At 39.2% G+C, this 25741-nt stretch overlaps 2 protein-coding genes across 11 annotated transcripts in view; one reads left to right on the top strand and one right to left on the bottom strand.

The window, feature by feature from the left end:
* Positions 1–57: 57 nt before the first annotated feature.
* Positions 58–8366, bottom strand: ciz1a (cdkn1a interacting zinc finger protein 1a). Of its 3 annotated transcripts, none has more exons than XM_044144692.1 (15): positions 8226–8366; positions 7558–7808; positions 6443–6570; positions 6075–6277; positions 5314–5440; positions 5121–5202; positions 4289–4380; positions 4118–4194; positions 3141–3341; positions 2911–3041; positions 2715–2808; positions 2507–2611; positions 2287–2406; positions 2005–2205; positions 58–1838 (listed from the first exon to the last, which is right to left on the bottom strand). In XM_044144692.1, exons 2-15 carry the CDS (start codon positions 7716–7718, stop codon positions 1374–1376), a joined length of 2187 nt encoding a protein of 728 aa, XP_044000627.1. In that variant the 5' UTR covers positions 7719–7808; positions 8226–8366; the 3' UTR covers positions 58–1373. The 3 variants fall into 3 exon arrangements, with proteins under 3 accessions (XP_044000627.1, XP_044000630.1, XP_044000628.1); XM_044144695.1 differs by having other exon boundaries at positions 5314–5437; XM_044144693.1 differs by having other exon boundaries at positions 7558–7720; positions 8226–8360.
* Positions 8367–8716: 350 nt separating this feature from the next.
* The window catches only part of dnm1a (dynamin 1a), a 47015-nt gene continuing 29990 nt past the window's right edge, over positions 8717–25741 (top strand). Inside the window, exons 1-10 of one of the 8 annotated variants that reach the window (XM_044144114.1) lie at positions 8717–9155; positions 16693–16766; positions 16918–17067; positions 17205–17408; positions 17685–17783; positions 18610–18770; positions 18858–19000; positions 19080–19215; positions 21630–21697; positions 24576–24714. In XM_044144114.1, the coding sequence (XP_044000049.1) occupies positions 8995–9155; positions 16693–16766; positions 16918–17067; positions 17205–17408; positions 17685–17783; positions 18610–18770; positions 18858–19000; positions 19080–19215; positions 21630–21697; positions 24576–24714 (1335 nt within the window). In that variant the 5' untranslated portion in view covers positions 8717–8994. Of the gene's footprint in view, positions 9156–16692; positions 16767–16917; positions 17068–17204; positions 17409–17684; positions 17784–18609; positions 18771–18857; positions 19001–19079; positions 19216–21629; positions 21698–23252; positions 23392–24575; positions 24715–25741 lie in introns of all 8 variants that reach the window. The other 7 variants (XM_044144113.1, XM_044144108.1, XM_044144107.1 and 4 more) reach the window with 7 other exon arrangements.

The raw sequence follows: 25741 nt of genomic DNA, 5'->3' as shown, positions 1-25741 counted from the left end.
AGTATGTAACTAGTACTTCAAAAATGGAGAGGACAGTTTGTAGCAACTTCTTGTTACACAAACATTTCATGAAAAAAAAAAAAAAATTCAAACACATTTCTATGAAACGAAAATGAAACAAGGGGAAACTTGAGTCAACTACTGCAAACTATATTGTGCTGTGAATGCTCATAGTTGCCTTCAAGGAACTTCATAAGGAGTAAATGTGACACCAACAGGGATTCTGAATAAAATCCCTCTCTGGGCCCAGGGTAGTTAAAATGTGGATTATTAACATCAACTGAAGTATTTCAGTATGAAATGTCAAGATCTAAATTCAGATTCAGACTGGTGTGTGAAGCCTTAGATGTGCTGTTGCTGATTTTAAAGTAGCCCTGGTTTGGTCAAAGTCTTTCAGGCGTCCACAACAACTCAACTATTTTAAAAAGCTACAGATGTGCCCTACTTTTGTTCCCCAGAATGCTAACAAAAAGGAACACGAATATGCTGAATCTTAACTATGGAGCTGATCCATCTGTCTCAATCCAAAGTGCAACTTTTAACACTTTTCAAAACGACTTCAACTTGTTGAACTGTTCACACGGACCACATTCCAGCTTGCTAAAAGCTGTTTTGAGGTGAAAAATGTTTTCACTTCACCATCAGTACGGACTTTGACAATCATGTGACAATCAGGGTGAAGGTATGCACTCCCTGGTCTCCTGGCCTGAGGACAGCAGGGAGGACCAGCATACATCTTCTATTGCAGTTGACATCATACAGTTTTTATGGCCTGAGAAAACTGTTACACTTCACCTGAAACTGAAGTGAAATTTTACCTCTGGAATTTGAAGTCAAACTACAAGCCCTAATTCTGCACAACCTCTACCAACTTTAACTTGCAATGTGTAGTTAATACAGCGAGTACCGATGCTTTTTAAAATTCGACTTCAGAATAATACAATCCAGTTTCACACTGCAAAACAATGTTGCTCTCCCTACAGGAGTCTGCATAAAACCCTTTGTGCAATGTGTCCATACTAAATGCCCAAAAACGCCTGTTACGATGTACTATAGCTCCATCTACTGGTTAACTACCACGAGGATCTTCACTGTAGTTCATTTTAGATTGTAGTGACATTAGAATATGGCTTACAAATAAAATTCAAATTATTATTTTATAGCCAAAAAGCCTAATTCACAACTGATGGCAAAAGCCTCCATTTAGGAACTGTTACTTTCCCACTCTGACGAGGGATCTTCTACTGTTTTCAGTAGCCAGTCTTCCTGGTTTTTGGTGTGATTCCCTTACAATTCCCAGTAAGGGGGGCTGAGACTCCAGTCCCATAGTTGCAAAACATTACATGGTTTCATTCCTATGTGGTGTTTCAGACTCAGCGTCTGTTTGCGGCCCTCCCTGACCGTCGTTTACCTACGCTTCTTCCCTTTCCTCCACAGTTCTTTTTCCCAGGGCCAGCAGGAGCTTCCTCCTCCTCCTCCTCCTCTCCGTTTGAATCCCCAGCAGCAGCTGTAGGCACCGAGTCTGCCTCCTTTCTACTGGCAGCAGCCAGAGCAACTGGACTCTCCTCGTCCAGTTGCTGTTGGTTGAAGTCCAGTGAGATCGAGGCGGCCTCTGATTCTTTCTCTTTCAGCCGATCTTCTTCCTGTGTTCTCAGTTCGGTCAGTGAAATCAATTTCGTAGAGTTTAGGCCATCGGCTTCACTCGTGTCTGTAGTGAGCAAATTTTCTTGTGAACAGTCTGACGCTTCTGTGACGGGTCTGAGGCCGTCTGCTGCTGCGATGGATTTTGTTGAGGCCTGAGCGTCGTCACCTTTTTCTCCAACCATCGCTTTGTAGCTCTGTGAAGCAGAAGAAAGACGAAAATTCACCAATAATCCAAAAATCAAAGAATTCAGCTTGGATTCAGGTCACATCTGGTGCTCAACATCCACAGCTTGTTGTTCATTTCTGATGATGACCGCAACACATTTCTTAAACAGTTGATAAATAAGGTAATGGGAGCACCTTAAGGTTCTCAAAGTGCTGCATTGATTTGCAGTGGCTGTGCAGAGCAGAAGATTCGAAGAGGTAAAACTTGTTGCAAAGCCTGCAGAGGAAGCCTGCCACTGGATCTAAGAAACTGGTTCCATAGATGGTGTCGGGGTCATACTGCTCATCGCTGGTCATGTCATTTAGGGCCACCTCTTTGGCAGAGGGCCAGCCACCCTGTCAAAGCAAAAGGTTCATCTTACTAAAGTAAGACTGAGCTAAAATCTCTGCTGATTTTGAAATGATTGTGATTCTCACCTTGCTGCTTCCTTGGTCTCCTTCATTCTTTTCCAATTCTTGTGCTTCCAGCTCACACGAAAAACCATCTGTGCCCATGTTGGTGAGCTTAGCCAAAGTCTCACAGCCTTTTTCCTTGATCTGGTAGACGTCAACAAAAACAAAATGTTTGCACCAATGTAGCATGGCAACAGCTTATATTTTACTCCTAAAAAACGATTAAAGGTAGGTTTGATCTTACCTTCTGCTTGTGCTCCTGAGAGTGCAGGTGCTCTACAAAGTTCTGCGAAGTTTTGAAGCGCTTCTGACAGACGGCGCAGAAGGACAGGTCGGTTTTACTAGCAAGCTGCAGAGATAAAATAAAAAAAAAAAAAAAAGAAGCAGCAGATTCTTGTTAGACCAACAGTTTTCTAACGTCCACGGTGTGAATTTACTTCTCTGAAATTTACCTTGTGTTCCTCTGAGCGCTGGTGGTCCAAGATGCTACTGGTGAAGTGGGTGTGGCAAGTAGCACACCACTGCTTCGGGTCTGCTTTTCTCTCTCTGCCGTGAGCAAAAACAAAAAAGGTCACATGAAGACAATAGCTAACAATGACATGAAGGAAAAATAAAAGGCTAAAAGGTTTTTCTGTATTTGAAACTGACCCATCTTTGCTGGCGCCCTGTAGAGACTCCTGCACTCTGGGGAGCAGAGTGACCAGGCAGGCGTTGCTCATGTGCTGGATTTCCATCATCCTCTGCTGGTGGGAAATGCTGTTCATGTGACTCCTGAAGTTCTACAGAAAAGAACAGGTCGGACTTAAAAGGACAGCTCCACAGAGTGTTTCTTCCTTGGCAAAAATCTCAATCTAGTGTTGTGTGTGCTTTCCACCTACTTGCTGGTTGAAGCAGGTGATGCTGCAGAGGTAGCAGTAGAACTTGTTTGAACCCTCGGATGCTTCTTCTTCGTCCCGGCTATCAGAAAAACCTAGTGAGGCGTCTTTGTCCTGTGTGGCCTCCTCTGTTGGTTCCATCACCTGCTCAGTATCTTCAGTCGGCCCGGCAGGCGGTGACGGGGCTGACAAACCCCCACAGGCCTTTGGAAACACAGAGAACATTATACTAGCTGACAACATTTAGGATGTTTAATCAAAATAAAGCATCACAATATTTTCTGTCTAACAGGAATACGAGTCTTGTGAAGCAAAGTTCAACTATAGTCGGCGTGCGTTCGTTTGGCTTAATAACTATTTAAATGTTTTCACAATTTTTAAGCATTTGGATCCCATTTAGATGAGATTAACATGGAAAAGTGCAGTCTTCAAAACTTGTGCTGAATGATTTTATGGTAAATTATTCAGTGCACACACAAATCCTTTAAAATACATTTGTGATTTGTGAAAACATCTCCAGAACTGAATGTGTAGTTAGATGTAGGATTTCTACACATCTTTGTGTACAATTGCTATACTTTACAGATATCCAGAGTTCTCATTTTATACAAAATTCTCCTATAAATTTCTAAGTATCACCAGAGACTCATAACACAGTCAGTAAGGAAGGAAAGAAGAAACGACACAAGTAAGAAAAATCACAAAAGAAGTAAGGAAATGAAGACAAAAAGAAGGACATAAAGAAAAACAGAAAAAAGAGAGAGAATGTGAAAGAGAAAGAGAGAGAAATTGAGATACAAAGAGAGAGTGAAAAAAAAAAACACAAAAGAAAGACCTGTATTTTTCAATACTGAAATTATACTTTTTTCCAGACTACATAGCAACTCGGTTCTCCCTGTGTGGAATCAACTGCAATTTCAACACGCTACCATAAGTTCATTTCATTACATTGTCTTCTTCCTGTGTTGAGCTTTTCTTACATCATCAGTTTTGTTCTCCTCTATCACCACGTCATCCGGCCCCCGGCTGAAGCATTCATCCTCCTGACTGACGCAGTCTAGGAAAAGGCCAGAAGACCGAAATCTATAAATACTGAGCTGATAACATTATTTCAAGATTGCATTAAGAAACTATTTTTTGTTTGGTGTTACCTTCTGACGGGGTGTCCACTGTGTTGCTGCTGCTCTCTGACTGAGCTGTTGTGACCGACTCGGCCACATGTTGCTCTTTAGGTTCCTCTGACCTGAGAAAAAGAAAAAAAGCATGAAACTTAAAATGTTGTGAAGTTACGATGAGTCAGAAAGCACTGCACTTTATATTTTACACTAAAGTGAAACAGCAGTGTCCAATTCATGGCTGCACGCAGTACAGCGCACCCTTTGTCATAATTGATTATGGTGCAACTTACATCTTCTCAGCATAAAAATTTAAACTGTTCCCCAACAGAAGGATGTTAAGAGTTTCCAATTGACTAACTAAATAGTCAGGTTTCCTTGGGGATATGGAAATACATCCCACTTGCTCTGCCCAACATGGAGAGAGCCACAACTATGTTTGAAATGTAATCATACAACCTTGAAAATTATGACGTAACCATAAGCGAAAACATGTAGCAGAATGCGAGTTATGTGCACAGCATCACTGGAGAAAAACTATGGAGATGCTTCCATTTTACATGAGGAAAAACCTACTAGAAAAGCCTTTCTTTGGTTGCAAATTACACTAAATCTCAAGCAGAAAGAACATTTTGTTATTATTTTAAAGATATGACGGATGCATACAGAACATCTTATTTCATCACTGTTTTAGTGTCTAAAAATCCAGCGATGTTATTCAGTTTTAGGGCCTTCGTCCACCTTTTAACAAGCAGTAACAACTTCACCTGCCTGCTGTATTCAATATTTGCAGAGGTAATAAAATGTTTACATATAGTGTAATGAATAAGTAACATTTCTAGGAGTGGGATAAAAAATGTTTGCATACTCTTCTGTCTTCTGCCGCTTTGTCACTGGTTCTTCAAGCTGCTCCTCAGAGGTCTGGCTATTTTCTCCTCCCACAGCACCGTCTGTTAGGGAGAAATTTACAGACAAATACATGCTTACCAGTTAAGCATGGGCTTTGTGATATTTTACTGTACACACCATATTAAGCTGCCACCATGGCAGCATCAATGTACCTGTTGCAGCCTCGTCAGTAGCTTCATTTGCACTGTTAGCTGCTGCTGTTGGTGGGTTGTCGGTGCTTCCTGCAGACATTTGCTCACTGTCTCTCTTCCTGTCTGCCTGGCGAGCTGGAGCGTCCTGCTCATAGAGACAGGACAACAGCTTGCTATTAAAGCTTTCTTCACCAAATAAAGATATACTAAAGAGAAATAGAAACAAATGAAATGGCACATGTAGATTTAAATTCTGATTTATGAACAATATTAATTCACTGACTCAACAAAGGAGCTACAAATCTGCTTAATATAATTTAAGTTCTGATTCACTTTACAATTTCAAAACATTAACAGTAATTCTGGGTAAGGAATTGTTTAATAAATAAAGCCCCTGCCCTGTAAAAGTATTAAAGCATCTTTAAAATAACAAACACTAATTAGAGCCTTCCTATTAATCTCAGATGTACTTAAATATTTTTTTTATAGATTGCCAATTTCACAAAAACCATGTTGCTTAAATCAAAACAAAAATATTAAGTTCTGAAATTCTGGAAATTGTTTTTATATATGCACTTGCAGCATAGTTATTTTAAATGACTGAACCGCCATTACATTATGAGGCATTATGCTAAGCTTATTTTTGCCTGTACTTTGTCAAAATAAGCTTAGCATTTTTTATTGTGCAAGACACTAAAATGCCGACCCTGCTGCTCTCTACATTCATACATCAAGAGTTTCGCCGACACAGAAAAATTCATAAATGATTCCTTTGTTATTACTGTAGTAGAGATGGAGGAAGAGGAGGAAGCAGTGGCGTTGAAGAAGCGAGTGTGTGGGTGGAAGGGCCGTGCAGCCGGGAAACCCATGATGGGGGATTTGATGGCCATTCCCATGGGGACTGGGCCGAGAAGTGATGACCTGGCCCCCGCGGTAAAGAACTGCCGGAACTGCTGCCCACCCATCCCAAAGCCCCGCATGTTGCCTGGATGAAAGCACAGCATGAGGGCAGACAAATGGATGTACACTGTTAGTAATGTATAGCTTTAAACTACGACAGAAAAAGCAACCTGTAAATTGTTGTACTTTAAGTAGCCGACACTTTCTTTATTTCAAGGCACCGAATTACAAAGATTAATCCAAGCTGCACCTTGCATCTGCTGCATCAGGATAGCACTCTGCAGCATTGGATTGGGGGCAATCAGGGTTGTTTGGGTTGTCTGGCACAAGTTGACCATTCTAGGCGGAGGAGCCGTCTGAGCAGAAACAGGAATGGCGCTGCAAAAAAAAAAAAAAAAAAAAAAAAAAGTAAGTATTCAACAATATGCATTTCCTCTTCATGACAGCTTTCTCAAACTTTTAAATTTAAATGAAACATCTTGGTTTGAATCAGCTAAAAACCAAAAAATGAGTAGAAGAAAAAGTTACATTATAACTGAACACATGGAGACAAAAGTTCTGTTCAAATGCAAAGCCAAGATCCTCCACAACTCATTTCATATTAGAGTTTTTTTGGGCAAAAAATAGTTAGGTTTTCTGATTTGAAGGCTATTTACAACAATTTTGACAAACATTAAAAAAATAAAATAAAATCAAGGTAAAAAACGAGATGTGGCTAAACTTCACAATAATAAAAATGTAAAACTAAATTGCAAGTTAAACAATATGTAAAAGAAAAGTTCCTTGCAAGAACATCCATGAACTAAAGTATCTGATATCTGTAAAGTGGAAGGTAAGTGATAGATGACCTCAATATTTTATAATAGTAAAAGTCTTTAAAGGGATGACCCTTATGCAACACTGAGCCCAATACTTTGTAGATCCCCCTTCCTCTTGTCCAATGTACTTTCCAAATCGCTCAAATTCAGTTAAATTGGATGAAAAGTTTATTTAAATACCCATTTTCAGGACTTGCAACAGCTTGTCTGCTGAACAGCTGAATGTGGGTTTAAACTTTAACTATGCCATTCTTGGATGTAATGTTTTCATCTAACATTCCACTGCATCTCTGACAATAGGTTTATTGAAAATGCATTAAAATTTGTGGTTTAAGGGGGTATTTTATAAAAAGCCTGAAAAGACTGGATCACTACTGCAATCAAAGGATTTTAATCACTACGGATGAGATTACAAAGCAAAGTAATTTTAGGTTTTGGAGGTACTATTGTGGCTATTGTTGGTAGTTATGGCTAAGCCACCAGCTTTTAGCACATTTCTCACACCGAAGGCCCCGCATAATCCCCGGGGTCGAGTTAAGGGTCTTACCGTGGAGTCTGGTGGTGATGACCGACATGGTGGGCGGGAGGCGGCTGCGGTGGAGGAGGAGGCGGAGGCTGCTGCTGGAAAAGTTGCTGCAGCTGTCGCAGGTGCTGGTGAAGCTGCTGCTGTTGTTGCTGCTGCTGCTGATGGATGTGTGGGTTGAACATCACTGCAGAAATAACAATATCCTCCGCTGGCTCACAGTGAAATGTCAGACACAGGAAGAGTGATGGAAACGTCTCTACCGCATGGGAACCCTGATGCAGAGGAAGAAAGACTAGTTTTCATGTGTCCTTGAGTCCGCTGCGTATAGTCAAACACACTTTTTAACCCTGCGCACAGACTCAGATTTCACGCTGCTCTCATATTTCAGGGCTACGTGCTAACGTTAGCTTAGACAATTTACGTTAACTTTATATTAATTTGCCACCTTAAAACACCTCGGAAAGAAAATAAGTTGTAAGCTAACATATTTTTCAATGGACTATAGCGTCATCATATAGAAGCAAGGTATTAATAGTTAGTTAATAATAATTGCACCTGTTTTAACATGAGCGAAGCTAATGTTATGTTAGCCATCATTCACACTGAAAACAACAGGTTAGCTTAGCATAGCTTTCACCTAGCCAGTTATTACAGTGATATGGCCGTCTAAAATAACTTTAGCATTTTACCTCAGGCCTCCTTGAATTCTGACGCAAAGAACAAAATGGGAACGCTGGTTTAATATCCAGCAAAAGTCATAATGTAGAGTTAACTACTCGCTGCAAACCTCCTTTCCTGAAATCCAAACCAGACTCAAAAAATAAAAGAAAGTGGAGGATCATATCGCCCCTTAGCGGTTGACCCAGAAATCAAAACAGAATTGCAAAATTATTATGTGTATTGTTTTATTTAAAGAAAATAAAGAATTAGGGGCTTTGCTCTGAATTTGAATTATTTCATTTACATTTTAAACTTAATAATTTGTGATTAATAACATTAATTCTGATTGTTATTTTGAAACCAAATTCTGACTTCAAATTTTCTACTTTTGATACAAATGTTATCAATGTATGCGCGTACAACAACTAAACACGATTTAATGTTGTAAGAATAACACTGTGAAATGGTATTTATGAAACCCAGCAAAAATGTTTTGATAAAACACGTCACCAGGTGGTTCATTGTATGTACTGCAGGGATCCACCGATGGAAGAGATCATCCTCCTCCTCCCCGCGGTTCTTGTAGAGGAGAATCGTGGAAAGAGTCCTATCTCTCTGAGGTGATCTGACACAACAAGGAAGACCCACAAATGAGGGAGCAAAGCGAAAAGTAAAATAAAAACCAAAGCATAAAGCTCCCTCTGAAAGACAGGGTGGCCTGCGGGGACGAAGAGGATAGATAAATAAACCCGCTCCTGCGCTGACAAGGAGGATAGACTGTCCTCTAGCACCGCAAAGATGGGGAACCGGGGAATGGACGATCTGATTCCTCTGGTGAACCGCATGCAGGATGCCTTCTCGGCCATCGGACAGAACGCGAACCTGGACCTGCCGCAGATCGCCGTGGTGGGCGGCCAGAGCGCGGGGAAGAGCTCGGTTCTGGAGAACTTCGTCGGGAGGTAAGTAGCTTTATCCAAGACAGCGAGGGATGTGCGCTCCCGCAGGCGGCCCAGTTCACATCTCCATTACGGGACAGGTTGTCAGAGAACACATTGACCAAAGCGTTAGAGTGACCAAACTGGGGCATGGTCATCTGAGTTATTCGGGTTTTATTCCCACTTTCTGTCACCGGCAGCGCGCTGGCAATCAGATTATTTTTGAGGCCTATAAATCCCCGGTGAAGTTTATCTGTTTACTCCCGCATGATGCATTCACGGACCAGAATTCTGTAAGGCAATATAGTAAAAATAAATAAATAAATAAATTAAATTAAAAGCATAAATCCCCCTGGGATCCTGAGAGAGTCAAATAAGTGCTGGTGTTGACTTTCTGGCAACGGAGACAGTTTCTGTTTGCTTGTGTTGCTTTAAGAGTGATTCCCTCTCCAGGCTGTTTTAATTCTGCGCAGAACAGTCTGCAGAACTGATGCTTCGAGGCTTCGGACCGAGTCCAGTTTGTTTTCCTGTCAGCCAGAGCTGCAGTTTCTGCTGAAAGAGACGAAACGATGCAAATCTGATCTGTTGTGCGGCAGTCGCTGCCTGGTGACCTTGCAGTGAGGGGAAATGAGTCCACCTGAGCTTTGAGCCCTTTCAGCTCAGCTCAAACCATCTGTCTGGCATTGTTTATAATGCTGGAAGTAAAGCTTACTGCACACAGAGTAGCACTGGTGAAACTAACTTGCTTGGAGAAAAGAAAAATCTGCTTGGTTGTTTTTTTTTATGTTTAATGGACCATACAGTCGATGTGATTCAGCATTTTGTCTTAAAGTGAACAAGATAAAGTCACATTTGGAAAAAAATCATCATAGTAATAACTGACCTCTCTGGAACAACACATAGGTCCAAACCCGGCTGATTTGTAACTGAAAGATTAATCTTTGTCTTTAAGTTTCTGTATTCGGAGGCAAGGCGTTGGAAGACCTGTCTCACTGAACGCAGTCAGGAGAAGAGCCCTGGACACAGTTACATCTCATCGTTATTCAGACACAGCAAGGATAAGATCCATCTTATCTCAATTGGCAGATGGACCACAAACACAATCCTTAACCCCAGCACATGAACTATCCCTCACCTTTTGGAGAGGATGTTTTATGGCAGGACAGAGAACCGATAAGGATTTCAGGAGAAACGTCTAATTCTTCTTTGTCTGTTACTTTTGGGCGCAGGGTCAAACAAGGGAGCATTTTACCCAAGATGTCTTCAGGTCTCACAGCTGTGGAAACATCTAACATTATCTGGAAACTAATTGAATGGAAAACACATCTTGCAGAAATACAAAAACACAGCAGATATAATCAGTAAATAAATGGCAAAAAAATAAAAAATAAAATATCACCAGTTCCATCAAAAATGAAACAAGGCTAACAATAAAATTTTCCATTACAATATGAAAACATGTCACAAGATGAATGTAAGTATACAATCCTTTTACTAACCACAAGTAAAGTGCAAAGTTAAAAGTCACAAAGCATTTTGTGTAATGGAAGAAAATTATAGTCATCAAAAAAAATAAAAATAAATAGAATAACAAAAGAAAGAAGACAGGGAATATTAGAGTTACACAGTATATTGAAACCCAATCATTACTGCAATGATGATAAATTATGGTTGGATGTAACTTTTGATAGGATATTATTTTTAAAATCATCCACATTCACACTATATTTTTCCAGTTGATCCTAAAATTGCTTTACTTTTTTGGTTTTGTCTTGAGAGTTGGATTTTTGTAAATTGTAAATAGCATGTTCTCTTCATTCATTCCGTTCTACAATTTCCATGAATATTTTTTTTCAGTTTTTATGGGTGCTTCAGATATTTTCTCCCCCTCCTTTTCTTCATGTCTAAACACATTTTCTTCATTTATCAGATTTTGTGTGAATGTTTTGCCATAATCACACAATATCTTAGATTCCTATTCCTGTTTATTCGTTTGAAGTTGTTATAAAAACATTTTTTTTTTTTGTTGCTTTGTGTAATTTTTACACCTCTTTAGAAAGACCCCGAATCAATAACACTTTGCTTTATTCAAGTGATTAAAGCTCTCTTCACACTCGTTTTGGAAAATGCTACTCTGCACTCGCAGGGCTGTTGTCATAGTAACAGCTTCTACCTCATAATGTATCTCTTTACCTTGGAGACTTGGTAACAAGTTGAAAACCTCTTCCAAAGAGATATAGAGATAGACGCTGGATATGCAGTTCTTTTTCTAAGTGTAAAACAGAAACAATTGTGTTTTTATCTGTCAAGTTCAGCTGCTCAGATGCTTCTAATTATTCTGCCTCTGTTATCTATTCAAACCAATAAAAACATACAACAGAGTGTGTTCACACATCTTTGTTTCTTCCATTTCTAACTTCCTCTTTCTGTCATTCTTTGTTTGAAATACAGTTCTTTCACAACAGAGGCTTTGTGCATCCCGTGACAGTTTTTCAATTAGTATCCAGCACCAAAGCATGCTAGAAATGGCGTAGAACAATTATTTTCCTGCATTCATTTGGAAAGCTTTTTGTTTAAAGGAAAAGTCGTTTGAAAGGAGCTCAGTCAAGTTCAATTTAAACAGTCGCTTTGTGTTTGAAATGCACGCTGCTGTGCATCTGGCAGGTGTGATTCTAGGGCAAGGAGAGTCAAAGGTTGCTAATTTATTTTGCATCAAAAGCATCGCATCGTTTGTCCTTCGCTGTGTTGGTTCTGCCTCAAGTCCTCTCTGCTGATGTATGTCGAACTGCCGCTGTTCCTATTTAATGTTTACTCTCAGTTTGAACCTTTGTTAATTTCCCAGCCTTTTATAGCTGCTCATTTATATTCGGCTCAGTTGGATCAAATCATATCTCAATAGTTTAATTGGTCTGAATTAGATGGGGGAGTTTATCTCTGTTCAGAACAATCTGCATTATTTGTTATTCTAGTAAATATTTGATTTGCTTTTGCTTTATGCTCAATGGAATACATATTGGCACTGCAATGGTAAATTAATCAGGTGATTAAAACACCAGTTTTTTATTTGATGTATTGTTATTTATACAGAAGTGTCCTTGTCAAAGCTGGCAGAAAATATCTACAATTTCTAACAGAAGAACACATCATCCTCATTACCATCATTGTCATTATCATTATGCAGATCCAACCTACTAATGTCGTTCATATATATTTAAATAATATACATAAAATAACAATGAGGCAGATATCTGAAATCATTTCTTTACTTAAAAACGTCTTTTCAAACATCCCACTAATACCACAGGTTTGATTGTAAATAATATTGTTTTTCATTAATAAAAAGATGAGCAAAGCCACTGTCTTCCTTTTAGGACTGTCATCCAGTTAGTATTTTAAACTCACCAGAGTCTAATTATCTCAGACAAAAGCGGGTCTCTTGTGCCGAACACATGCTGCGGCAACTGAGCAGCAATTAAGACCCGGAGTTGAAAGTCAGTTTTGTTTAGTTTGAGGAGTGATTCATTATTCTAAAGTGAAATTTTAAAAAACTGTTAAAAAGCTAAGATTAAAATGTAAATTCTGAAATGAGAACAAAAGCTATATTTAGCTTGCATTGTGGGTAAAAATGAGGAAATCTTCTGACACTAGGATTCTGAGTGAAACTGTTGCATTTAATAATTGGATAATAATTTCTCTCTTGTCTATAGAATGGATTAAATTTAGTCTGCTGAACCTTTCATCCATCCCAGCCATTACTTTCACATGCTGCTTGCCTCATATAAAACTCCATACGTTTCAGTTACTTTCAGAACCACGGACAGCTCTCTCTCTCTTTCTCTCCCTCTCTCTCTCTCTCTACTAATTCCTAAACCCAACAAAAATTGCGTACTATTGCAGCTTCCAGTTATTTTGACATTTTACATAAATAATGTTAAAAAGTTTTAGTTTCTTTAATTCAATTCAAAATGTTCGTGCACAACAACACTTTTTCTAATTCCTATTGAAGGGAATGATGAGCTACAACAGAAACTGATAATATGGCAAAAATTGAGGTTAAAAAAAAACAAAACAAGTTTTACACAGATAAATGTTTTCCTGGGATGCAGACAGTTGAGGAGGATGATGTTGCAGCGTTTTTTACGGCTTATCCAACCTGCTGACTTGCACAACCTAATACCTCACTGCAAAACTACAGCCTGTGATTCCTCGCTCCCAGCTGCCATCACCGTTCCCACCCCCACATTAAGCTGATGTTATGAAGATGGTGTTGTGTTACATAATGCTGAGGCAGAGGCCTGGAAGTGAGGAGTAGGACAGTGAACTGCAGCTGCATGAAACACTTTATTGTGTCTAATATTAGGGCAGGGATACCGTCTTTATTAATGCAGACGAAAGGACATGGCGTAGGATCCCTGTTTAAAAAGAGAACAGATATTCAACCTATTCTGTTTTCCAAGAATTGTTGTCCGAGTTAAATGCTGCTTTAATAAATCATTAAATTTGAAAATTTGAAGAAGCTCATTCTTGTACGAAACCTTTATTTCAATTTTGAAATATTAAATTCTGTTCTGCAACTCATATCACAATATCTTCCTCAAAGAGTCGTAGATGTTGATGGCTGTGGATAGGAGCAATCTCCTGCAGTGGTCTGTATTACAGCGGTTCTCTAGAAGCCTCTGACTGAAGACACTGTGTTGTTGTGAAGCAGTCTAATGAAGAGGATGCCCAGGCTTGTCAGTCATTTTCTGAGCCTTTTTAAGTCATTGGCTCTGATACTGCTGCCCCAACAAAGGAAATTTAAAGGGAAGATGCTTTCTAAAATTATCTTGTATAAGTACTTTTGCATAGATAGGATTGTGAAAGTAAAAATCACAAGTTAAACATTTGCATTTTTTCCTAGAAACCTCTGAGAAAGTTCATGGATGTTGTAAGATGTGCCACTGCTCTTTGTTTTGCGGTCTTAGAAGTAGCTTTAGCTGTGAGAAACTGTTGAAACAGAATTTAATATAGATAGGATGAGACAGCATTCACTAAGAGACAGTGGGAGAGAGGACATCATTTATTGAGGCACCGCTACAGGGGATTAGCACTAATCTCTGCTTGCCTTCAATACATTCCCCCATTGGATGTGACCTAAGCCTCAATTCCCACCAGACCGCCGCCAGGAGAGCAGCTGTCTTTACCACCAACCTTTATCCTGTATGTATATGTGCATTACGTATTTATCACTTCAGAAGCTTCCCTTAAATTTTAGAGCACGTGGGGGGAAAAAACACACACATTGTTGTGCTGCTTCATTGCTGTCAGGACTCGTAATACTCCACGCATTAGTGGAGGATTAGACGAGGCTCAGTGTCCGACCGTGTCTGGAATCGGAAGTGAGGTGATGTACATAATACAACCAGCAGAGGAGGGCTAGGTTCAGGTTATTAGATGTAGAAATATGTCTCACATACAACAGTAGAAAGAGGACGTAAAGGAACACGCATAAACCCAACAATTCTTCAACTATATTTGTAAAACTGTTGCTGCCTGAGAAAAATAATAATAACAAACAATGTATGCTTTAAAAATCTTGTTAAATCTAGACAAAAAACTGACCATTCTACTTAAAGAAACACAGACTGCTGTGCATCACTTTAGTTAATTGATAGCTAAAGAAAACAATAAGTTACTGGCTTTTACTAGAGATTTGTCCACAGTTACAAATAAAGTGCTGCTTTAGACCATTTGCTCCCATACAGGATATCTAGTTTTTTTTAATCACACTTCAATGTTTCAGAGCTTCAAACTGATTTGAAATAAATCAGAAAAAGATATCAGTTCTAAATTCAACATACAGTTTTGAAATGATGATCTGATTCATAGAATTTGTTCTCCAAATTAACTCCAAAAGAGTTTAGCCCTATGTGAAAAATTACCTGCTTCCTTTGTTAAATCAGGGATTGACTTCGAATAAGTACATTTTTGGACAGCTGAGTTGAATTTCATTGCTCACCTTACTGCCAGATCTGTAGAAACAAGAAATGTACAAAACAGAACTTGTTTCTGAAACTCCTAATGACCTACAGACGATTAGGGGCTGATTTTGCACGTCCACCTCAGAGATAAGAAACATATTTTTTCCTAAAGAAAAGCTCTACAGACGCAGACAAATCCTGGCACCACATGTAAGGATTTCTCAAAAGCCTAGAAGGAAAGTATTTGCAGCAGCATAATCACAAATCTGCTAAACTGAAGGCGATTTGAGTCTCTACAGCAGCGGTTATGGTAAATGGAGACACCAGAGACTCTATTAGGACTGAAAGAGGATTGAGACAGGTATTGATTAATGACTGTACAACAGCTAAGTGCTCTCCAAAAGTAGGTTGAGTCAACTATGAAAAAACAATCTATGTCTTATATTATTTGGTTAGTTTTATCATTTTTAGTCCCCTCGTCTCCTTGATGAAAGCATTGTGTGGGTGTTTTTGTTTCATTTCCCACGTCTCTGCGGGAGATTTAACAATGGAGGACATTGACGGGGGCGGAAGCTTTCCTGAAGGAATTACTGAAATGATCAGGGATTTATGTAACGCTAGAGAGCGACAAATGTGTTATTCTGTGGGCAAACAGAAAGATGCAAAAATCCTGTTTGTGGCTTTGCGCATTAATTGGAGGACGGCTGCCAGTTAAAGAGGAATAAGTGTGTAAGAGGAAGACCTGCAGTGAAGACCATCTGTCCTCTGTGAAATGTGTCCAACTAGGAGGAAAGGGGGGGAAGCATCACTCAGAAAAACTTGCTGGCAGGTGGACCAGATGGGACACAGAAATGCTACCAGAGAGAAGGATTTCCTTTACTGTGGTGAAGCAGAATAACATATATTAAATTAATTCTTACATCATATAATTTTCCTTCCTTTTTCATGCCCCTGTTGTATAGTGTCTTTAACAAAATATATCAAAAATAAAGATATTAGATAGATATTTCAGAAAAGGTGACTAATTATGTGTCACTTTAATTTGTAAGTAGTTTTACTAATAAAATTACACAGATGGATTTTATACAGTACATTTAAAACAGCTGCTTTTCATACACATGCGTGCGTATTTTTGTATGCCATTGGAAATGTGTATTTCAGAGTTTCCTGTCTTTGGTGGCAGATTGTTTTGCACAGCTTGGCTTTGTAATGTAGTAGAATGTTTAAAACATTTATGTATTTAAATATGCACATACATAGTCAATGTGAAAAGAACACAGCAGCAATATTCTTAGAAAACTGAAGTAAATGTATGTTCAGCAGTGCCTTAATCACGCATCAGGGAATGACAAGAGGCTTCCCAGCTGGCTGAAGAGTCTACAGTGCTTTAGGCGAGTTGACACCAAGGTTGCATAAGTAGCAAAAGAAAACAGTGTACTTCACACAAGACGGCATCTAAATGTCCTGATTGTTATAAAGACACAACCTCTTATACAGTATTTAAAAAGAAAATAAATAATAATAAAAAATCTTTAATTTTAGTCTTTCTGCCTTTTGTGTTACGTTAGTAATTAAACATGTTCTTTGTTTTTGTGTTACAGGGATTTCCTTCCTCGTGGTTCTGGCATCGTGACCCGTCGACCTTTGGTTCTTCAGCTGGTGAACTGCCCTACAGGTGAAATACGTGAATCTTAAAAACATAAGTCAAATGAAAAAAGATTTACTCACTTAGCCAAAAACACGATAAGAGGTAACAGAAAGCAGGGAGAACTTTATCCACTTCTACTACTGACTAATGTGACTTTTTTTTATTTATTCTAACTCAGAATATGCAGAGTTCCTCCACTGCAAGGGCAAAAAATTCATAGATTTTGATGAGGTGCGACAAGAGATTGAGGCGGAGACTGACCGCATCACGGGAGCCAATAAGGGCATCTCTCCCGTGCCCATCAACCTGCGTGTTTACTCTCCTCACGGTAAGTCTGATATCTGCATCACACATAGATTGATTATGTTTTATGAGGCTCTGTTTGATAAATTCTACCTCATCAAGATCTAATTTCCATTTTGTTTTGATTGATCTCAGCTCTTCTGTTCCCTTTCCTTCTCACAGTGCTGAACCTGACGCTGGTGGACCTGCCGGGAATGACCAAGGTGCCGGTCGGAGACCAGCCTGCAGACATCGAGGCTCAGATCAGAGAAATGTTATTTCAGTTTGTGACCAAGGAGAACTGCCTCATGTTGGCCGTTTCCCCGGCCAACTCTGATCTGGCCAACTCTGACGCTTTAAAAATTGCCAAAGAGGTCGACCCTCAGGGTGAGGACATGCATGCCAGCAAACCCAGACATTGACACAATGGAGAAAAAATCAAATGCTTTTACTAAAAGAAAATGTAAACTTCACAAATTTAAGCACAAAGTATTTGTTGTTTTGAATAGTTGTTATTGTCAGGGATCCTAAACATATTTAGCGTACTGGACATGGTTTAAATCTGGAAACATAAACATCTTCCATACCCTTAATTGAGAGCATTCATGTGATCAAGTTGCGTTTCTTAAATGTATTTCTGCTCAATCTGTTTACAAACTGTAGGTATGAGGACCATAGGGGTGATCACCAAGCTGGACTTGATGGACGAAGGGACAGACGCTAAAGACATCCTGGAAAACAAGCTGCTTCCCCTGCGCAGGGGTGAGGGCCCACAAATAAACACACTTCTTTTCCCCACCTCAGGGCAGCGCAGTAACACATTGTTTCCCTCTTGTGGTAGAAAGGCAGGAATATTCAAAGCCAGGTCAAGAAGGAAAGGGGGGGGAAAAAAAACTGAAGACTGCTGGGGTGAGGGAATGAGAGGAGAGACAGAAATAAATCAGATCTGAGTTAAAAAATAAATAAATCAAGTCATGTAGTTGGAGCAGAGAGAGTTTTTTTGTTTTTTTTTTAAGAAAAGGGGAAAATCTCCCTGTTGAAAAGATCTTGTATCTATCTTGTGGGTTTTTGTTGTTGCTGATTCAGTCTTTTCTTTTCCACTGACTCTTGGTCAGACCTCAGGCATGTGTTTTTAAATATTTTCATGTTCCTTGTTTTTCCAGCCTGCTCTCCGTCTAATGTCGTGGATGTTCGGATTTACAAGGCCGCTGGCTCGGATTTGCATTAGTTATGGAGCATGAAATGACTTTTACCAGAGTGAAGGATCAGGAAACTTAATTGGAGATGAAATGGGATCCTTTTCTCCTGCGTTTTTTTTTCTCCATTTCTTCTCCTGCTTGTCTGCAAAACATGGCAAAGGACAAATGTAAATCTTTTAGTTTGTAATAACATTTTTGTGTCGCACTCAGGCTTCCATCATGAAACACGTCTGAATCAGTTAGATCCACTTGTTGGCTAAAGAATAATCCAAGATTCTTCTTCTTATTTTGTCTTGTCTCGAATTTAAGGAAGTCCTAAAATTACCTGGATCAGCTCCTCCTGTTGTAAATCTCGACCTTTTAGACTCAGGCCGATATTTTGCATCCAGGTTACATCGGTGTGGTTAACAGAAGCCAGAAGGACATCGATGGAAAGAAGGATATTAATGCTGCTATTGCTGCTGAGAGGAAGTTCTTCCTCACCCACCCTGCGTACAGACACCTGGCTGAACGCATGGGCACGCCCTACCTCCAGAAAGTCCTTAATCAGGTGGGGGAAAGGGTGTTGCTTTATGCTGTTTCTCATTTTACCCCCACATCCCTAAAATTGATAACGGTGACCTTTCAACTTGCACAGCAACTGACCAACCACATCCGGGACACCCTGCCGGGTCTGCGGGCAAAGCTGCAGAGTCAGCTCCTCTCCATAGAGAAGGAGGTGGAGGAGTACAAGAACTTCAGGCCTGATGATCCGTCCCGCAAAACAAAGGCTCTCCTGCAGTAAGCAGACGAACAGATTTAATGTCGAACTTGAGGTAGGTGGATGCTTGCTGATGCTTGCGTCCATATCTTCTTGCAGAATGGTGCAGCAGTTTTCAGTGGACTTTGAGAAGTGCATCGAGGGCTCCGGAGACCAGATCGACACGGCCGAGCTGTCGGGTGGCGCGAGGATCAATCGCATCTTTCACGAGCGCTTCCCCTTCGAACTGGTCAAGGTGGGTGCTCTACAAAGAGCATGCATGCGACAATATGGACCAATAATGCTTTCAGAATAAATAACTTCCACTTGTTTCTTTTTATTTTAAGATCACAAATTTATGTATTTATGAATTTATGCCAGGATGTATGGCGCTCCATTTTTATGATGCAAAAATAAATAAATAAATAAATAAATAATGACATCAAGATCCAGGGTGTTAAATGGAAACTTATCTGCAACATTTGTTTAATATTGTAAAACTACATTGTAAATAATTTTATACAAATCTGTTAAAGCTGGATTTTTATGGTCTCATTTTCCAGACTCATGTTTTTTCCCCATCTGTTTTTTCCCCCCTTTTATTCCAAATCATATAAATTAATCTCTTTGTACAACAGTTTAAAAAAAAAAAAATCTCATAATTACAGCCTTAGTTTATGGGGTACATTGATGATTAAAATAATTCAATGCGTTTAGTTATTGCACTGAATCATTGCAATAACAAATTTGTGTTTCTTTTGTGATTTTTTTTTTATTCCCCTTTATTAGAAGTTGGGGAGCAAACTCATGTCTCAGCTCACACATTTTGTTTTTACCCAAAGAAACAAATTGTCACTCTCTGAAGCCTGACAAACTCTCTATTAATTATAATGTTCCAATTTTTAGCTTGTACACAAAACATGAATATTAAAATTCATTTCTAAATTTTTGTTCCAGCCTCCGCTACCTCAGAGTTGGTTCAATGCTTCTCAGTTCATAGCAGTTTTTTGTTCACTGTGATCGCTTAGTAGAATACAGCAAGATGGTAAGGAAAAGTGGGGGGGGAGGGGGGGGGGAGAGCAAAACAAAATGTAATCTCAACCAACTTTTTAGGTGTTACATTAGTGCTGCATCTTCCTCCCACGTCTTGGAAAACTTTTCACACATTTGAGGGTTTTTGATGCTCATCACAACAGCTTTCCAAGGATTGCTTTCTGAGTAAACTTTGCTATAAACTGTCAAAATGGCTTATTCATCACCACATGGCCAACAAAGCAAAAATTAATGAATAAATAAAATTACAGAGGTTCAAACTTAGGAAGGAAGCTGTCAGTCCTGTATATGCTATACCTTGCAAGGGAAATTTGAATATCTTGCCAATGTGATTTCATAATTTCTTGAGACCTTTGGTTCATGTATGAGACAGAATACTTTGTTCCTTTTATATTTTATGATGTGACTTTTTGTCTTTTCGGGTGCTGGAGGGCTAACGAAGGTGGTGGAAGTGTCTTGGGAATGGGAGGTTTGATGCAGTTTAATTATATGGTAGTATATGAGCATCTGCTTTTGTATTTATAAATTTCCCAAGAGAGCTGTTTATTATTGCTGCAACTCCCCTGTAACCCGCTTGACTTTTTCATGAGGTGTGCTCATGAAAATAAGCAGCGATAGTTGCAAAAAACACACACAGAACACAAAAACCTGAAGTTGGATGTAGCCACAGACTCAGATAGTGAAATGTAAAAATTTGTTATGAATATTTCGCATTAGATTTGAACCAACTTGATAAAATGATACTTGTTCCTATGAATCTTTCTTTCCTAGCTGGTACATGTCTGTTGCAAAAAGGTCAAGACTATTTTGACTGTGCAAGGATTTTTAAATACCCTTTTATTGACCTGTCTGGGAATGTTTTTGAACCCGGTGGCCTAAAAAAAAATAATAAAAATGAAAAACATCTGTTACATCAGGTAAAATCTGAATGTTCACAGCAGGAAAAGCAAGTGTGGAAATAATAACATCAATGACTGCTCAGTTCCCTTTAGTGTGTCAGTAAATCATGGCAAAGACCACGCAGGCACAAGAGCAGGACTTTCCCCACCATTTGAGCAATGCCAATCTAAATAAACCTGTGGATTTCCTGCTATGAGACGTTAAACCATCCATCTGACGAATGATGGTTGTGACTCAAATATCCCCTCTACGTACCTGTCCCTCACTTCCTTTCTTTTACATAGCCAGATCGTTTCCACCTCGCCTTTTCCTCCCGGTTTTCCAGCTCTCTCTTGCATCCTCTCTCAACCTCCCTCTGTGGATATAAAACTCACTGTAGTCGACTGAGGCAGCATAAAACTTCCCAGTGGGTTTCCCACCGAGGACAGAACAGGTTGCTTCCTAACCAGAGGGTGGACAGAAAATCCAGGAAGCCTCGAGTGATTCATCATCATGTTTTATGCGTTTATTGAGAGAGTTTCCGAAGAAAACGTTTAGCTTCAGGAATGCAGGTAATAAATGTGGCGTTGCACTAAATAAAGAAGAAATATTTGGTCAAATATATTAAAAACAGATGCTTGAAGGTTAATAGATGAACTCCTGTGATGTCTGCCCCATGTTTGCCAGAATCTACTGTGTGTGTGTGTATGTTTAATTTCCTCTCCGCCTGTTTTTCAGATGGAGTTTGATGAGAAAGAACTCCGCAAGGAAATCAGCTACGCAATCAAGAACATTCATGGAATCAGGCACGTCCGCCTTTCAACATATTCCTCTGTCCTTCCTCACTTAACCTCCCTCAATCTCTTTCTGTCAATTAGTACTGCCTGTTCTAAAAGCTGCTGCACTTTGAGCCAAGACCTCTTAAAATAAATTGCTCTGCCTCCAGCTGATATCAAAATACACTCAAATATGGGAGTTTGGAAATCGGTTAGTGATTAAAAGACACCTTCAAGTTTGGACATTTCATGTGCTCACAGATTCATGCTGGTGTCTGCCTGGTTGGTAAAACCCAGCAGCATTTGATCAGTATATGTTATGGGCATCATCTCGGTAAACCTGGAGCCAACCAGCTGCCACATTCTTTAAAAAAAAAACTACATTTAGAAGGTGCGAGTTATTGAAATACAAAAACCACAAAAAAGAGAGGTTTCGAAATGTTTTTCGTCAGTTCAGGAAGGCATGTTTCTCAGATTTTCTCACTGAAAGCCTTCCTGTTGAAGGCACCAAGTTACTGAGTAAGATCAGAAAACGGAAAATCAATTAAAAACCATTCAATATCAAAAAGATGACAATATCCAACATCCTAATTCTAATCAATGTTCGAGGGTCCAGGTACTTTCTCTCAAATTATGTGTATCTAAATGTACTGCAATGTTGACTAACATTTAAAACTCAAATGATGAGAAGGAGTAACTTTGGTGTGATCTTGATAACCTTCCTGTTATCTGTTGAGGTTTCACCCCATGTTTTAGAAGTGGCAGCCTGAATAATGAGCCAACATGCCTCCATGTTATTCTGATTTCCTTTCTTAAGACTTCACACATACGGGTACAAGCTAATTCATAGCATTCATATTTATATCTTGAAGAAATAACAGTGCAAAAAGTGTTGCTGCTGCCACAGTCTGTTAGCATTTTGTTGTGGGGGGTTCACTGACCAGAAAAAAGACTGTATGTTTGAATTTCTAACCAGCTGGTTTTAGTTTATGGCAGGTCAGGTGATTTCTCAAGGCTTTTTCTTTTTTCTCATAAAAAAACACCTCAAAGCATTAAAAATTGTTGATATTGTGCAACAGTCTATTTTATCTTGTTTGCCATAACCAGTCATGATCTGGATTATTAAATATTGGCAATGTGCTGCCAAATGGTTGCAAGAATCTAACTGGATTATATTTAAATTATATTTTCTCACCATTTTTGTTGTGTCTTATATTTTTAATGTAGTACAAAAACCAAAAAGGAAATGTGAAAGGTTCCACTTATTGTATTAATCCAACGCTAATATTGTAATAATCTGCTAAATCTCTAGAAATATCCACTTAGTGAAATGGCACCAATCAATTTTCAATAAGGCAGTACTAGTATAGGAAGTAAAAAGATCTTTGTCTTTTGCTTAATTTCTCTTCTACTCTTCTAAAGTTGTGTGTGATTATGCTTGGTGACCGAAATGGAGAGTAAATCTTGAAAATTAACATTATTTTCTCCACCCAACCCTCCTTGTGTCTTCCTTTCTCTCCTATTTTCAACACCTTTCTGTCGTTTTTTTGGCCCTCCTGTGGCTTGTTCTCTCCGTGTTGGACAGAACTGGCCTCTTCACCCCGGACATGGCCTTTGAGACCATTGTGAAAAGGCAGATTGGGAAGATTAAAGAACCTTGCACCAAATGTGTGGACATGGTCATTTCTGAGCTAGTCAATACAGTTAGGCAGTGTACCAAGAAGGTAAAAAAAACCCCAAAACAAACAGTGGTTAGCACATGTTTCAGTCTTGCTTTCAACCCTCATCCCTCAGTCGTTCACTCCCTGTGGCTGTAACCACCTAGCTACCTCCAGCCCTTGTCATTTGTTGGACAGCGAGGGGGGCGCTTGGAGAGGCAGGGTGGGCTGCTGTGTACCTGCCTGCCTGTTGTACTGCTTCAGACGGGTTTGACTGGACAGGCTGCCTATGGTTGATGGTTGTGCTGTGAAAAGAAATCCAGTGTGGAAGCTGAAAGTCATCAGAATATGGTTGTTGACAAGGCAAAGCTACGTAATCTCAAGATGAATCTCTATCAGGTTTTCTTTTTTGTTAATTTTCAGTTTTATTAATTGGCCTTGCTTGAAGGATGTAAGTTGAAGGATGTAAGTTGTCCCGCAACCATCTCGGATGACGTCAGCTTCCAAACTTTCACGTGTGTGGGACTGCAGCCGTGCACCTGCAGCCATGAAAGGTTATGGCCTAGCGGCTCTTTGGCATGCCTCAGAAGTAGGCCAAGAGCAATGAGCAAAAGTCTTTATCCAAATGGATCCACCGTGACCAAATGATTTCAACAGGCCTGCAACCACTTGGAGAACTTTAGAAATATATGTTAGGATTTGGCTCCAGCTGAAAGTCGCAGGACACAGAGGATGGGAGGAGAAAGGGTCAACGCTTTGGGTGAGGGGATGTCTTGGCTGAAAGTCCAGGTGCACATCTGCAGTCTTGCTGTGTGTTGCTTTGAGTTTTGGCTGGCGGAGTTGTTCAAGCTGGGGGATCTCTCTATTTCTAACTATTTCTCTGGTCTTTCTCTTTCTGTTTCCTCTTTTCTCGTAGAGAGAGACTCCAGCACTGTCCTGTTTTAGAATGGCTTCAGGGAAAACCAAATGTCTCACTCGCAGTTTCTTCCTTCTGTGCTGTTTGTCCTTCCAACACCCCCAATTTCGTTCTTGTCTTTTCCCATTTCCAATCTCTTGTGTCTTCTCTACCTTCATTTTACTGTCTCTTTTTTTATGTTCCCCGCTTTCATTTTTATTTTTCTATCATTCAACCTTTAATTGTCTCCTGTCTCAACCTTTTATTTGGTGCCTTCACTCGCTCTTTTCTCTTGGTCTGTTTTGGTTTTCGTCCCGTTTTCTCCCTCTCTCGTGCCGCCTGCTTTTCCCAACAGGACGGGGTTATTCACCCCTGACCTGGCCTTTGAGGCCATAGTGAAAAAGCAGATCCAAAAGCTGAAGGAGCCCACACTGAAGTGTATAGATATGGTAGTGAGCGAACTCACCTCCACCATTCAGAAGTGTAGTCACAAGGTAATATGGCAAAGCCAATAGAAGACACTTTGAGTATCTCTGTTAAGCTAACAGGTATGGGTAGACTGATGGCTGGAGATGTTTTAGCTAATGTTACTTTGATTTAAAGTAAATCAATAGAGGCTTTGTATTTAGTAAATGCAAAGTACAAATTGCCAAATCAAGCATTTCCACAAAGCAATTATAATGTAAAAATTTGAATTGTGTCAATGCTTAGTTGCAAGAACAAATCAATGGATGTTGAATATTTTCAGCAAATAGAGCTATAATGGAGCTGGTTTATAATTTGCTTGTTCATAATTCCTTGAGAAAATGTCATTTTAACTTGCATCAAATATCTCTTATTTACTAAAGCAATAATAATAAAGTATCACATTTGGCGATTAATGACATAATAGCAAAGTGCCATTAATATCACCCATATACTGACACAAGTGTGAGTCCATAAGAAGATGAAAATCAATAAGTTTTTTTTTTTTACTTAATCAATACCTAATCATATAATCTTTAGGATGGGGAGTTTATAAATCAATGGATAACACAGGAGTAATAAGAGTTCACTATGTCTAGGGCTTATGTATTTAAATTATATCATTTACATAAATTAGCTTGGAAAAAGTAATGGAAAGAAGAAATAGTAAAGATTTTACTGACATTGAAGGGGAAGCAGATTTAAGATTTGCCCAGCAAATATCAGTCTATCCTTATACCGTTTAATTGGGATTTTAAGTATATTTTTGTAGTCATTTGTCTCCAACTCTAAGTTATTGACCCTAGTTTTTCAGCTTATTAAATGCATGTAATAGATAACTAGATTTATTATTTCATCTCTTAATGTCTAGAAACCTTTTCATTTATTTTGGTTATAATTATTTAACCTTGTTTCCAAAAAAGCTAAAACACTAACCTAAATGTAACTAAATATAAAAGTTCATATCTGGTAGCTGTATTAGCCTAAAGTTTGAAATAAAAATATAGACATTCATTGCATTCAGAAACTAGGCTGCTTCAACACAATATTTAGACA

This window comes from Gambusia affinis, linkage group LG17 (assembly GCF_019740435.1).
Source record: "Gambusia affinis linkage group LG17, SWU_Gaff_1.0, whole genome shotgun sequence".
Taxonomy (NCBI): Eukaryota; Metazoa; Chordata; class Actinopteri; order Cyprinodontiformes; family Poeciliidae; genus Gambusia; species Gambusia affinis.
The sequence above is the reverse complement of the archived record's forward strand: the minus strand, read 5'-3'. Positions and strand labels throughout refer to the sequence as shown.